This window comes from Copadichromis virginalis, linkage group LG22 (assembly GCF_057382275.1).
Source record: "Copadichromis virginalis isolate Kocher_CV1m ecotype Utaka linkage group LG22, C_Virginalis_male_GT1.1, whole genome shotgun sequence".
Classification (NCBI taxonomy): domain Eukaryota; kingdom Metazoa; phylum Chordata; class Actinopteri; order Cichliformes; family Cichlidae; genus Copadichromis; species Copadichromis virginalis.
The window spans coordinates 8,046,953-8,062,043 of record NC_140638.1 but is presented as its reverse complement, the minus strand read 5'-3'; the positions used below and the strand labels follow the sequence as shown (position 1 = coordinate 8,062,043).

General features: G+C 42.7%; 1 protein-coding gene across 2 annotated transcripts; it reads right to left on the bottom strand.

Annotated features, from left to right (window-relative positions):
* Nucleotides 1–176: 176 nt before the first annotated feature.
* On the bottom strand, nt 177–14,779 carry klhl43 (kelch-like family member 43). 2 transcript variants are annotated; one of them, XM_085445144.1, is made up of 8 exons: nt 14,595–14,779; nt 7,468–7,599; nt 7,060–7,380; nt 6,532–6,680; nt 4,706–5,052; nt 3,657–3,956; nt 3,282–3,457; nt 177–2,966 (listed from the first exon to the last, which is right to left on the bottom strand). In XM_085445144.1, exons 3-8 carry the CDS (start codon nt 7,371–7,373, stop codon nt 2,171–2,173), a joined length of 2,082 nt encoding a protein of 693 aa, XP_085301270.1. In that variant the 5' UTR covers nt 7,374–7,380; nt 7,468–7,599; nt 14,595–14,779; the 3' UTR covers nt 177–2,170. The 2 variants fall into 2 exon arrangements, with proteins under 2 accessions (XP_085301270.1, XP_085301269.1); XM_085445143.1 differs by having other exon boundaries at nt 7,060–7,599.
* Nucleotides 14,780–15,091: the final 312 nt, after the last annotated feature.

Sequence of the window (15,091 nt, the reverse complement as noted above, 5' to 3'; positions counted from 1 at the left end):
GATCAGATTGTCTTTATTCAGTGAAACTCCACAGAAACCACCCAAACACATCTTCAGCCAATCAGATAAAGTGCAGGATGCAGAGTATTTATCTGTGAAAGTGCTCCACAGCTGCTGGAGTCTCACTGGTTCTGCACTTTGTCTTAGTTTCAGTTAAAACAGGTGAGCCGTGACACCACTTAATTCTTTATTTGTATATTTTTATCCTTTTATTCAGGTTTTTATGCTTTTTTTTTATGTTTTGGGGAAACTTAATTATTTAGTGTTGAAGCCAAGTTGCTTAACCTTTTTTATTTTTTTATATATTTTTCCAGGCACTGCATCTGCATATTTTTTGTCTTTTTTGTTACGTTTAAGCTACACTACTTAAAATTAAATATTAAATAAATAAATCCTTGACTACATAATCGTTTGTTGCTGGTTTTCTTGAGTTGATCTTGAGTATTTCAAGTTTCCTGATGATAAATCGTCATATTTTTTGCAGTTTTTGTCAGTTTTTTTTCTCTCGCTGTAGCAGACACACACTCCTGCCATCACTCTCTCACGCTCACACACACATTCACACTTGTTTTGACAGCCACGCGCTGGCTTAGAAACATCTTGGTGCACAACCTGCGGATTCACAGCGACGTTTGATCAAACCACCCCAGACACAGATAACCTTTTTTCCATCTATCCGTCCTTCATCATCCACCTGTCGCCTCTCTTCCTCCACCGGCTCCACCTTCCCATCCATCCGTTACCTTTTCTGTTTCCAATCCACCTTAAACCTCCTTTGGACCATGCAGTCTCCTATTTATTCTTTTTAAAACAGCTCGGGTGCTGTGGTTGTTTGCATCATCAGTAAGGCTCAGATTCTAACTTCATAAAAATGGAGGACACACGCACGTGGACAGAAATGTGTCTTTGAAGACGTTAAATTGGACAAATACAAGACTGGAACTTTGAACCTGAGTTTCAAATCAATCAGCTTACAATTTTTAAAACAATAAAATAGATTATAGCGTCTGAGCCCGTGATCTTATCTTTTGTTGTGTTTTGTTTGTATTTCACTACTTTTTGGATAAATAAAGTATTTCATCTTCTTATTCTTACATACATGCCCTGTCACTTGTACTGGATATTGCATGTTTTCATGTTAGCTGCCTATAATTGCAAGTTTAAATGTTTAAATCTTCAGTCAGATTGTCGATTTGAACGAAGTGAAACACTCTGGAGCCCATTTCTTACTGAACGTCCATCACAGGAAACGCTGACGTCGGTGCAGAGACACTTTTAGTTCACCTTAATCAGATCAGATATAAGTTGACATGCAGATGAATGGTGATGGCTCAAACTGTGGGAGCACCAGTGTGTGAACATGGGGAAGATGTGCGACTGTCGATCAGACGTCATTATATAAAAAACAAAAAAACAAAGACACGTGTATTTAACTCCTCGACGGTCTGTGGCCTCTGTCGTACCTGAAAGCAATGTCACCATAGCTGTTTTAATAATGTTTGCTGAGTATGCTCACTTCTGTTAATATGAACTTAATATGCATGATAAGTGTGACTTTACCATGTCTACATTCACATTTGAGTGTTTGAGTAAATGTTTTCTCAGATGTTTACATTTATTTTGTCATTTACTCAGCACTTGCGGCAGTTTAAAGGTATTTTTTGTAATTACCCTTTAATTAAACCTGTCACCAGCAGGGGGCAGCACTCTACTGATGTTTGTTGAGATTTTAATTGAGATGTTTTACTTTTGATCTTTCTTTTGATCTACCCCTATTTCCTCGACAGGCTTTGCCTTTTTCCTGACAGCCACAGTAAATACCTTTAAATTTATTAAATTAGTGGCTGGTTAAGCTACGCTGACTTGCTGCAGCACATCGTGTTATTACACAAAAATCTGGCCCGGCCCTAGTTTGCCTCTTACACACAGAACACAGATGCTTTGGACATAAAGTCATAGCAGCTTTTCAGAACTTTAGATCGTTTTTCAAAAAGGTTTGGAACTTTTTTAAAATGTAGAAATTTACAACATGTACCTTTAAGTTTATCTGTTTTGTTCTTAAATTGTGACGTTTACTAAACTTTTCAGAAAAGACATCAGACATGATCCAGATGTTGTCCTGAGGTTGACCCCCTCTGCTCTCCTCTGGTCTCTCTCCTCCTCGGTGTTCCTATGCGGTGGTGCTCTGTGATGAAGACATGCTGCTCTCTCTACTTCGGTTCTTGGCGACCTGCTGCTGGTCTTCGTTGCCCGGGGTGTTGCGGTGCTGCCGGCGCGGTGTTTGGCGATGCGGGAGCGTCAGGGTGCAACAGGAGACTCCAACCGTGGGCTCGGGAAGATCCTCGGCCATAGACCAGCTGTCTGTGGCCGGGTCGTATTTCTGCACGGCCGCCTTGTAGCGTTTCTCCGCTTCATTCCAGCCGCCCAGCAGGTACAGCTTTTCTGCCAGCGAGGACAGACCTGCAGTGCTCACACCAAGAGGCAGCGGGGCGGCCCGGCTCCATGATCCACTCTCAGGAGAGTAGACCTCCATTGACAGCACATCCACCCGCTCTCCACCGGGCCCCAGCTGGCTTCCTCCCACCACGTACACCTTCCCTCCAACGGTGGCGGAGCAGTGCCAGCCGCGGGGCGTCTCCATGGGAGGCTTCTCGGACCAGGTGTCGGTCTCCACGTTGTAGCACGCCACAGAGCGGGAGTAGGCACAGTTGATGTAGCCACCGGTCACCAGGATGTCTCCGGAGGGCAGAGTGGCGCTGGCGTGGCAGCAGCGGGGCATCTCCATGGGGGCACGCATCTGCCAGGTGTTGGAGGAGGGCAGGTAGCTCTCGCTGGTGGCCAGGAGACCTTCCACGTTGCGCCCGCCAATGGCGAACAGTCGACCGCCGCTGGCAGCCAGGGAGAAGTGTGTGCGGCGCTGACGCATGCTGGCCAGGTGGAGCCAGGTGTTGAAGCGAGGGTCATATCTGATGTAGGGAAATGGATGAGGAGAGAGTCAGTTAAAGACTCGTTCAGGGAAAAGTGGGGCTCTAATATATCTGATTAGGTAAAACCAAAGTAGCAGGGACAGGTTACTGATCTCAAGGTCCTGTTGATGTATTGGTTATAAATGTTTTTCCAGATGTTCTGCAGTAATATTCTTTTTATTGCTTTAATATTTTCTGAGACGTGATCTTCTATCAAAGTCACCATGATATAATCAAAGAGCAGCATTAACCCCCTTGTGAGCTTCACTACAGTCAGATATCTGAGAGCGTCCTGCTGGTTGTTCCTGCTCCCACCTGCTGAGGGTGCTGACGGCGTGTTTCGCCTGGTTTCGGGCGTCGTTCTGGTCTTCTCCTCCCGCCACATACAGAAAACCATCCATCACAGCCACGCACTGGTTGAAGCTCTTTGCTGGCAGCTGGGTGAGGTGACGCCAGGTGGCTCCTCCGTCACGAGGGTCCCTCCACAGCACCTAAATGCCAAGGTCAAAGGTCAGTTTGGCATTTTATTAGTTTTAACTGAATATAAAGAGTACAAAACTAGCAAATAAGTCCATCTCAGCCCCAGGATCAAACTACATGTCCTCTCACTCATATTTCCCCATTGAGGGACAATAAAGGATATTTCTGTTCTATTTCTATTCAGTATAGTCACACATTTTTAGCACCGACCTCTCGGCTCAGAGCTCTCTCGGTGAGAGACGGACGCCCTCCGACGATGAGCAGAGTCTGATGCCCGGCGCGGACCCGCGTGCGTCGGGACTGCAGGGTGTTTTGCTGGTAGGGCAGGAGGTGGTAGTTCATGGCGTCCACCAGCAGGCGGTGACACTGGGGGTCCTGCATCATGCGCGGCACAGGCTGGATCTGGCTCACCAGCTCGCTGGCCGGGATGGTCTCAAAGCGAACTTGCGACAGAAGCTCTCCGGCGTGAACCTGACGGGAGGCGTCAAAGTCGAGCCACTTCATGGCGAGCTGGAGGAGGAGATGACATCACTGGATATGAGAGATTTAAAGATTTAGCATAAACTCTCTCATTTTCCAGTCCTGCGGCAGCCATAGTTTTTCAGGAAACCCACATCTCCTGATTTCTGTTTGTCATGAAAAAGTTTTAAAATGTCTTGTTTTGGCACTTATGATTTAGGTTTAATTAATATGATTTGTGATAATAACTCACCGTTTGGATTCAGTATGTGTAATTTGTTGTGCTACTAAACCAGTCCGGAGATGGTACCAGTTTAATGTATCTACTGAGATATTCACAGACTCACATATGGTCCAGTTTATAAATAAAATCACTTCTTCTCAGCTGTTTGTCTATTTAAGTTTGTAATGCGGCTGAATATTAATAAACAGGCAAGGAGTTATACTTGGGGCCTTATGCTCACAGCCGACCTGCAGCTGACTGGTTTGGATTGATGGGTCTGTGCTGGGTTCTCAACAGCTGGTCTGGGGCCTGTTTTTAGTCCTGGATGAAAATAGAAGGAAGTCCCAGAGGGTCAGCATGTTAACACTGCAAGTGTCAGGAGTCGCCTCCTAGAAGAGCCGGCACTACTTCTCACCTGAGAAGTTGATATTATTTTCCCCCAAATTCACAGTAAGAAGCATTTTAGTAGAATTTGGATTAAAATAAACTTAAGATTAAACCGCAGCTGTGATTAATTCGGCCGGATGTGCTGGAACAATGTTTTATTAACAAATAAACACGATGTTTGACCTCTGACCTTGAAGGCGGTGACCTCTGAAGGCAGCAGCAGTGAGTCGTCCTGCAGGAAGGCCGAGATCTGCTCCAGGGTCAGCTGGTTGAAGAGCGGTGTCTCTGCAAACTGCACAAAGTTCTCCAGCACAAAGCGGCGGGCGGCGTCGCACACAGGCAGGAGGGCGTAGGCGGCGGCGATGTTCCAGATGTAGACACAGGTCTGCACGTTGAGCTCGGCCAGCAGGAAGTCCACGCACATCTTGAGGAGCTGCGGGATCTGCAGGGTGGCGGCGGCGGACACGGTGCAGCTGATGGTGTACAGGGACATGTGGACGCGACCCAGGTAGGCGAAGGTGATGACATTGGCCAGACCTGCAGATGGGGAGTCACCACATAAACTGAAGAACTTAAGAAAGTTGTTTAGATAAGGAGTGTCATGCATCGGTAGGAGCAATGGATAACTGTTTTATTTAACTGTTTTATTTTAACATTTTATTGCCATTTATACTTGAAAAAACTGATTTTTTTCTGCTTCATAGGATGTAAATCCAATCCAATTTTATTTATAAAGCACTTTAAAATACCCAGCACAGGAACAAAGTGCTGTACAGAAAATAAGTTAAAACAATAGAATAACAGTAAACAGCAAAATAAATAAATAAAACACATAAAACATAAAATTAAAACATAAAATTAAAACAGCCCTATGTTAAAACAAAAACAAGATAAAACAGCATCGAATCACCTAAAAACAACTAAAATAAAAAACCAACATCTCACGTGGTGTCAAAGGCCAGGGTAAAGAGGTGGGTTTTCAAGAGTGACTTAAAAACAGGTAAAGAAGTGGCCTGTCTAATCTCTAAAGGAAGCTTGTTCCACAGTTTGGGAGCTGCTACAGCAAAAGCACGATCTCCTCTAAGTTTACGCCCAGTCCTGGGTATCTTCAGGAGCAGCTGATCAGCTGACCTGAGAGAGCGGGTGGGTGTATAAGGCTGTAGCAGCTCAGAGAGATAAGATGGAGCTAGGCCATGGAGAGCTTTAAAAGTAAATAAAAGAATTTTAAAATGAATCCTAAAAGAAATGGGCAGCCAGTGAAGTGAAGCTAAAACAGGGGAAATGTGCTCAAACTTTCGAGTGCCTGTTAAAAGACGAGCTGCGGCATTTTGCACCCTCTGTAGATGACTAATATATAATGCACTGACCCCAATATAAAGTGCATTACAGTAATCCAGCCGAGTGCTAACAAAGGCGTGGATCACTGTCTCAAAGTGCTGCCGTGAAAGAATTGGCTTTATTTTTGCCAGCTGCCTGAGGTGAAAGAAGCTAGATTTTACCACTGCCTTAATTTGATTATCAAACTTCAGATCACAGTCCACTTTGACCCCCAGGTTTGTGACAGTTGGCTCAACATACTGTGCCAGGGAATCTACATACACATTGGGGGTCTCAGTGGAGCTACCAAAAACCATCACCTCTGTCTTTTTATCATTGAATTTTAAAAAGTTAACAGACATCCAAGCCTTAATGTCATCGAGACACTGAAGTAATGGCTGTGTAAGGTATCTGCCTAAATAGTCTGCAGCACGACATGATTCAACAAAAACATCTAAAAGACAGAAAACTATTAACACGCACTCTCTTTTTTTAAGATGTTATTGCTGTAGCATCGGTATAAGAGATGCTGTGATTGGCCATTGTAACAAACTTGGAGGAAGAAGCTGTACATTTGGCCTGGTAACCGTCATGAGGTGCATGAAGTCTGTGGCCAAAGGAGTTTGACTTATGTTGTAAGCTTTATTTGAAGGTTACATGTAAGAATCTAAGCTTTGTCTTAACATGAATTGAACCTACCAAGAGGCGAAAGGGAGGGGAGCTCGAGGCGCTTCATGCTGGGGTCTTTGGCCAGAATCTCCCTGAAGTACTGACTGACTGAGGAGATCACCAGTTTGTGGACATCAAAGGCTTTTGTCTTACAAGCCAACTCCAGATCAGTCAGGAACCTGGGAGGAACAAAGAAGAAGAAAGCTCTAATAAAACTCTAAACTGGTCATTTTCCCAGGTTGTATCGTTCCATAACTGAATTACTGATGTGTTTAATTGAAAGATTCATTAAATGTGTGGGTTTTGCAATGCACTCAATCATAGCTGTAGCCTAAGAAGGTTATATTGTATCATGCTGTTTTGGCGCGTACTGTAAAGTGCCAATAAAAGTTTTTCAGTTCCTTGAAATTTTATTGATGAAATTCTGCCTGAATCTTGAAATTACCCTTGTGTGCCTCAGCAGCCTGTAAACTTAAATTATTGCACAAAAACATATATTACTCTATCACTAACTGAAAGTGTTTTACAGTGTGATGCAGCAGTCAGCATCAAACTAACTTCTCCTGGCGCATCTTGCTGAGCTCCTCCAGCAGGGCGTTGCCGTGCAGGGGTCGCGTGAGCTCGCTGCCCAGGCCGAGGCCTCTCTCTCCGGGCTTGATGACGGGCGGCGGCAGGGGTAGGTTGAGGCTGTTCAGCTGAGCGATGTCCAGAGCTGCCATCTGCTCAATCTTCTTCACCCCGCTCTCCATCACCACAACACCGTCGCCACGGTTCTCCACTTTCAAGGTGGCTGAAACAGCCTCCATGGCGACCTGAGAGATGGTTTCCACGGCAGCCTTCTTCGGACGGGAGGCCTTCTTCTTGGGAGGCATCGTTGGACTGTGGGCGATGTGTTTTTTTTCTTTGTTTTAGTCGATCTTTACTTTAATGACTGAGTTTATTAAATTCACCCACTGAGTAACTTACTTTTACAATAAAATGTACAAACGAGTTGGTTTGATCTTCTTTAGGGGAAAATAAGTGTTCAGTGAAGCAGCCTTGGATCAGTGTCGATAGCTGGGTAGGTTGGTGGTTTCGCTCTAACACAGCACACAGCACCTGGAAGAAAACAGAAGCAGAAATTTGGAGTTCACCAACTTGTCCAAGTACTTTGATGTTCAGCCTGGGGGAGCTGATGACCGACCCAACAACCGTCCAGTTGGTCAATGACCAACTTTGCCTCCTGGGCCACAGCTGACCACAGGTTTACAGGAGCTGCTCTTCCCAGGTGCTCTCAAATTCAAGTGCTGACCAGGCCTCAATTTGCTTAGCAAGGAAAACAGCCCTCAGGTCCCTCCCTCACTACCTCGGCAAACACTTTGCCGATCAGCTTTTGGATTATGGTCATTATCAGAGTCAGAATGGATGATCACCTGGGATACACTCATTCACTAACAACCAATCAAATCCACCCCTCAGTCTTCACATCTAGTTTTAAAATGGTGACTCAGCTTGAAGCTTCATGATGTGATTTCCCTCTCTGGTGTAAACAGTCCTGTTACATCATCCCAGTTTCCTTTATAGTTATTGTTATCTGGTATTTCCAGTATTTTATTCTCATACATTTTTTTCATTATTGCTGAAATTTTGTTTAACATCGCAGTTTTTATATTTTGTACATATTGACGAAGCACTTTGGATCCACTTCTTACATTTTCTGTTTACAGTATCACAAAATCCACGAGCTTTTCAAAAGTCTCTGTATTATGGTGACTTCAGAATCACTCCCCGCCTACTGACAGATGACCAGTACTCTGACACAACACAACAAACACCGACTGATCATCAGAACCTTTTCCAAATCCCGCAGAGGCTCGCCCGAGGACAAACTCCACGTCTGTAGCTGTGAATGACAGCTGCATGTGTCCTGAGGCTCGGCTCGGGGCGGTGTTTGCGGTTTATAGTGGCCCACTGTTGCACATCACACGCTCCGTATTTCACTCACAAAGCGACCGGGGAATCTTAGTCACGCTCGCAATGAGTCGAGCTCTACAAACTGCCAGAGCAGTGAGGTGACCGAGAGGAGGCGATACATGGATGTTAGAGGGTGTCTGAAATAAACAAAGAGTAGAAATGTTGCATAGGGGACGTCCTGCATATGCTGAAAGCATATAGGTTCAGTTGTGCATGAAGGATGGAGGGTGTCGTCTTGTCTTTTCAGCTGAAAACAGTAACATCTTGTATATTATATGCATAAATGTATTTGTGCAACTGGTCTGGGATATTGTTTACAAACAATTTTCACTGAAAGCTTTCGGATTCTACTTATTCTGGTTTGGTTGGTTATATATCTTAAATCAGGGATGACAAACTCATTTTACATCGTGGGCCGGACTCTCCCCTTTCTGTCAGTGTAAAGAAGTTTGACTGCACATTTAATCTCTGAGAATAATATAAGAATAAGAAGTGCAATATCAACAGCACATCTCAGTTTTTCTGCACGATAAAGAAAAGCTGCTCTGGTAAAACAAAAAATGTATCTGCACGGAGCTTTGGGCCAAAATTGTAAGAAATAAATGTGAAATGAGAACTGATTATTTCTACTGTAGATAGTAAAAAAAAACAACCAAAACCCAGGAACTTTTACATCATTTAATCATTTATCTATTACTTAATAACGTTGGTGTAGTATGAACATCCATTGGGAGAAAAAGCTATAAAAGAAAATATTAGCAATCTTTACTGCAAAGAATCTGTCTGTTTGTGTCTTTTGTCTTTGTGTGGCACTGTTTGGTTCACACTGACAAACACATCCTTCTCTGACGATGCAGGACAAACAACAAATTTCAAATCTTTTGATAAAAACTCCTCATCTGAAACTCGGCGTGTCTGCTTTGTGCTTTATATGCAGCTATTTTCTACATCAGCTGCTGCACTTGTGCGCGATGCAGTGAATGAGCGAAGGTCACGATGACACGGTTATAAATGTTAGTGACACAAACGCAGAGGCCTCCCTGCTCTGTTTGCAGAGTTTTAAAGTGTTGTGGACATGCAGCGATAAACAGAGACGGTGATCTTTGTTCTTGGCTCACAGTTTGTTGATAACGAGCTCTGCCAGTTATAAAACCACACAGCCTTGGAAATAGCAGCTTTGCCCTTGTTGTCATTCCAGAACATGTTCAGTAAGTCCGCATTTCCTTTGTTTAGTGAAGAACTGGGCACAAGTGTAGATTTCAGGAGGGATAAACCATTAAAGCATTAAGAAGCAGAATTTGTCATTTTTGGTGTAACTGTTGCTCTCTTAGCAAAATAATCTGCAAAACTTATGAACGTGTGCTTGCACAACGACTGGACGTAGTAAGGTTTAATATGTTAAAATATATGAGCTTATTTCTAACATGTTATTAATGTGATTTAAGCTTTTTTAGATGGTGTAAATTAATGATGTTGTCTCTCTGCCTCCGTTATGTTTCTCATGCTTCCTTTGCTGCAGAATGTGGCTGATCTAAATCGTTAACAACATCCTCTGATGCGACCACCAGTGTTACTGTATCTGTAATCTGATGCTGTCAAACCTCTCAGCTCATCAAAAAGACGGCTCGGTTAACTTCTAGCCTCATGGAAAAAGTATTCCTACACCCACAACTCAAACATAACTGCAGTGAAACCACCGAGACCACAGACGTGATTCACCGCTCTTTCCACCCTCCTCCCTTAAATAGCGCCTTTGGGCTCCACATAAGGACGGGCAATGGTGGGAGATGGGATAGTACAGGACGGAGCAGCAGCTGTTGTTGGTGTCATATGAAGAGGAGGAGCTCAGAGTTACAAATGGTCACTTGGAGTGTTGCAATCCCTCCTGAAACAGTTGAAACAGTAGCGTTTAGCCAACTGCTAAGCTGCTGTATAACCTCATACATCAGAAGAAGAAGAGTGAAATCACTCCACAGACTTTCGGATCTGTGAGTCTATACAGGGTTTCTGTGACTGTGACCTTGGCCGCTCCCCTTCAGTTTGATGGTAACAGCAACGCAGAGCCATTAAAACATGAAGCATCAGCAGAGATATGAAGACAAAATGTAGAAAATTGAAAATTTACAGCCTGATCTTAAAAGATATGCAAACTTTTACTTATAGAAATTTCAAATAAAGTAAGAATTTCTTTTTCAGTCCCATAAAAATCGCATAAACATGGCACAGAGGCCCCAAGGGGTGCACGATGAAGTGAGATTAGTGGCTCAGCGGGCTATTTCAAGCTTAAAGTCAGAGTTTTCAGTGTCTTTGTGCCTGGCTAAATCACAGCAGTAACATATGCTGAACACAGAACCTGGTCAAGAGCAGGTTATGTTCACAGTTTAAAATCGTCTGACAGACCCAGGTATTCACTAATTCTTTTATTTAAAGCATGATGTAAGTGCAATACAGATTCTTCAAGCTGGTAATCGGAATATTGATTAAACCCAAACTGAGTGCGAGTCTCTTTCACACTGCTGCAGCTGCCAGAGCACAGAACACACACCAGGAATACCTACTTCTGTATCTGCTGGCAAACTAAAGCGATTTCCACGTCTCCTTATCAGAGCTCTAAGTCTCAGATATAAACAGCAGCACTGAGGGCGCACTCTGCCATAACATAAATAAACAATAAAATGTTTATTTTACCGCTCAGTGCGATAAATCACCAGATTTAACCATTTTCTGTGACTTAATCTCTTTTTGCAACGACTATGCATTTTAATGATTTTTATCACCATTTTATTATTATGATCATGTGATAATGGAAGCCTAACAGGGAGAGCTGATAAGCACCGTCATACCTGTTAACTCCAGCTGGGATTTCAGGTTTTGTCAGTTAACACAAGGAAAGTCTGTCTTATAGCATACCATGGTTCATTAATTCTAATTAGCAAAGGTGACAATGCAACAGCTGGTTACTGGTCCCAACAGCTGTCAGTGAAGGTGGCCACGCCCCTCAGAGAGAAACTATCCACAGAAAACTGTAAGCAGGTTTATTCCTGCTGTGAAGCTGGATGTTTTAACCTGGAGGTTTATGGGGACTCAGTTTAGGAGCAAGCCTCAAGTGGCCGTAAGAGGAACTGCAGTTTTTTTTTTATCACATTCAGGCTAATCAACGCCTGCTATTTAGCTAAATCTGATTAAGCACCTTTTTCTTGGTTTACACAATTTTATGCTCATGGTTGAACACCAGACAGTTTTTGTTCTTCCTCATAAGACAAAGCCTACATCCTAAATCCTAAAGGGAAAAAACGTCCACCGGTATTTTAACCTAACTAGTTTAGAAGAGTAGCTTCAGTCTCTGCAGGCTACTGAATTTCATTCCCTTTCAAAAGTTAAACACAGTGTAGTTATTTATACATTTGTCTACCATATGAAAGATCCCCACTTCAGTCCATGGAGGATACACAAATCCCTTTGAGGTTGAATCAGGAAGGGAAAATCAGCCAAATCCTCTGTGGTGACTCCATTGAAAGAGGAAGCAGCTGAAAGTAGCCTAGCTTAAATGTTGAAGCATTACTTAAATGCATGTTTTACAAGTGTAATTTACTAAATGTGGCCTGTCACAAATATTAATAAGCCCACTCTCTTTCATATAAATGCATCTGGAATAAAAAAAAAGCCACTAGCTGACGCTGTGCTCTCGTAGTTTAAACATAAATAAATCCATCTATCATTTCCTTTAACATGTAACATCTTTAAAATCAAGATTTCAGACAAACTTGCTAACGAAGTGATTCAGTGCTGTGAAAATAATCTTTGCTCTGTGTGGGTCAGCTGTCACAAATATCTGGGACCAAGGTTAGAGGTGTGAGCAGCTGCTCCGTCATCCACCGTACTGGGAACCAGACCTCCACCCCCAGCTCCAACCACCAACAACAACAAATATACCTCTTTCAAAACAACACGATTGAGCATTAATCAGTTTGAGTTCAGGTGTTATCACAAAAACTGTGAGAAGATCCTGCCTCCTGTGGTTAAATAAAAGCTCTGGACTAAAGCGGATCAGCCCATATGTGTAATAGATTACTCTGAAAGTTATTAATGTAAACATGCAGCCGAACACAAATAGAGTTCAGTTTGAATCGCTGCCAGTGATCACATGATCCATCTGTGGGCTGATTATTTTCTTATTTACAAACATAAACATTTTTAACATTGTTGCCCATTTCAGCTTCAGCTCTGCTTTTCTTTGAATTTGATTATTGAAGTTATGGAGCTGTAATGAGCCTCACAGTTTCTTCTCTGCAGTCTAATAGATGTTTGTTTGTGTCTGGTGGAAAAGAAAAATACATCTTAAATGATGTTGAAAACACTTTTTAACTGTATTAATTTGCTGTTGCCACACGTGCTTTTTCACCTGAAGAAATAGGAACTATTTTACTGTGAAATACAAGGAGGAGGCTGGTAATCTAAGCACTGGAGGTCCAGCTTCAGCTCTGAAATTTTATTTTTAAACCTTGAGCTCTGTGCTCCTGTGAAGCTGCTCTGAGTGTGTCGCACTTCTCAAAGAAGCACAAATTTTGTCCAATAATTGTCACTCTGCAGAAAACGAGCAGCGTCTTTTCAGTTAAACGTGTAAGAGCTGCACAACACAAGAGCAGTCTACAGATTCTGATTTTCCGAGTGTGTTTATTGTTCCTTTTTGTTGTTTTTAAACTTGATTAGAGATGTGTTTTCAATCAGCAGTGATTCAGGAGTGAAAAACTACTTATGAGAGGAAAAAAAACTCTAATGTGCCAATTTAAAAAAAACAACAACTATGTATTAAGTGTGAATTTATCTGCTGCCCTTTGTGACTGGATCACAGTGTGGGAGGTTTAGGAGACGGAGAGCACCTGTCGATGAGGAGGAGCAGCAGCACTCCTCACATCCACAGTGAACACACACAATTATTCTCTCTGGCATAAAGAGCAGCTTGAGTCAGCAAACTTTCATTTATTAAAGTATAATTTTGAATTAATAACTTATATAATTCATATATAAATGCTCTGATTATTTGCTGTTTGATGCTCAGCAGGAAGTGACTGATTTTAGAGCAATTTCACCGATCAGCTGCTTGCTATAGTCTGAAACATCGGCGTTATTTACAGAGTTAAAACTGGTCGTTGATATTGTTTCCACGGACAGAAATAGAAAGCCATCTGATTCATACCTGAATTGTTTGGGAACAACCGTCACACACAGTCTTCTCCATAGTGTGCGTGGAGAGGATATCCCTAATCTGGATTACACATAAACAACACCTTTATACAGACATCTACAGTGTCTGTGTGTAAATTCTGCCTCATTTGTTGCCGGGTAAACCTATTTATCTGGTCTCTCACAGCCTTCAGCTCTCATGTGCGAATTATAAATATTGATGTGAGAATTTCACACGTTTGTTCTTCTTCTTACAAGCTAGAATCTTCTGTTTGTTTCACTTTGTTTGAAATCTTGATCACAAATTTGCCCGTGCTGGAAAATCCAATCAAACTTTTTAAACCAAGAGTCTCAAGAAAAGGCGATCAGCTCGATGTAGAAATGGTTGCATTTATAACATTCATCGTTAAATAAAGAAATTAGTCAATAGAGAAAAGATTCAAAGCTGCTGAGGTCTTACCTGAGCTACAGAGACAGGTGGGCTCATGCTGTTTTCATGCTTGGGCTCCACAACCAACTACAGGCTCACATACTGTGACAGTAATAATAACCCATAATAACTGTGTGCTATACTTTGTGCTATACTGCGTTTATGTCACCTGTACCTGTGCAGCATAAATCCACACGACACAACAGCAGCTCCCGGCTTCTATCACCTTTCACATGTGGCTGCATTCCTCTGCTTATCTCATACGGGTATTTATAGAAGCTGACCAGCACTACAGGTGTGTGTGTGTGTGTGCTCTAACACCCCCTGCGGTACAGTAATATTCCAGCAGCAGCTTCTTCACATTGTTTCCACTCAACAGTTAAATATAAAGATTAGAATAAATTCTAGTTTTTATGATAATAGCATAATTTCATATTGAGATAATTTCATATGTGTTTTGTTTTTATTTCACTTTAATAAAATCTCCTCAACATGCTGTTAAGCATTGAAATTAAATGTATTTTACCTCTTTCTCTGGCCTCGCTCTTGCTCTTCTTCTCTTCCTTTTCGTCTTCTTTCACCGTCTTTCTTTGTTCTGGGTGGTTGTTCACTCACAGGTTCCTCTTAGCTCCGTCCCTCTGTCCTCTGTCCATCTGCAGCAGTGCTGTGTGTGTGTGTATGTGACTGTTTGTGTGTCAGTATCAGGGTCCCCAACAAAGCTGTAACGTATGATTCAACCCCCCCTCAGACCCTCCTCTTTCGTTTCCCTTCTCCAGCATCCACCTCCATTTCCAAATACAGGCACCCCCTCATCACCCCTCCCCTCCTAGAATAGAATCCATAACAGGCCTGCTCTCTTCTCACCACCCTCCCTCCTTTGGGACCTCAGGGTGTCAGGTGTTAAACTTGGCTTCTCTCTTGTGTGTCTGTTTTCTTTGTTAGTTTGTTGCTCAGCTTTTTCACACCAGCAAACAGGGTTAGCATGGCTCAATAGTTATTTTATGATTACTGCAAACATTAAGT

Excerpts from the sequence above, each read along its gene's own strand:
- klhl43 (XM_085445143.1), bottom strand. The coding sequence starts at position 7,373 with ATGCCTCCCAAGAAGAAGGCCTCCCGTCCGAAGAAGGCTGCCGTGGAA. Across the intron at positions 5,053-6,531 it reads CCCCTCCCTTTCGCCTCTTG|GTCTGGCCAATGTCATCACC; the intron begins GTAGGTTCAATT and ends CCCCATCTGCAG. Across the intron at positions 2,967-3,281 it reads GCCGTCAGCACCCTCAGCAG|ATATGACCCTCGCTTCAACA; the intron begins GTGGGAGCAGGA and ends TCCCTACATCAG.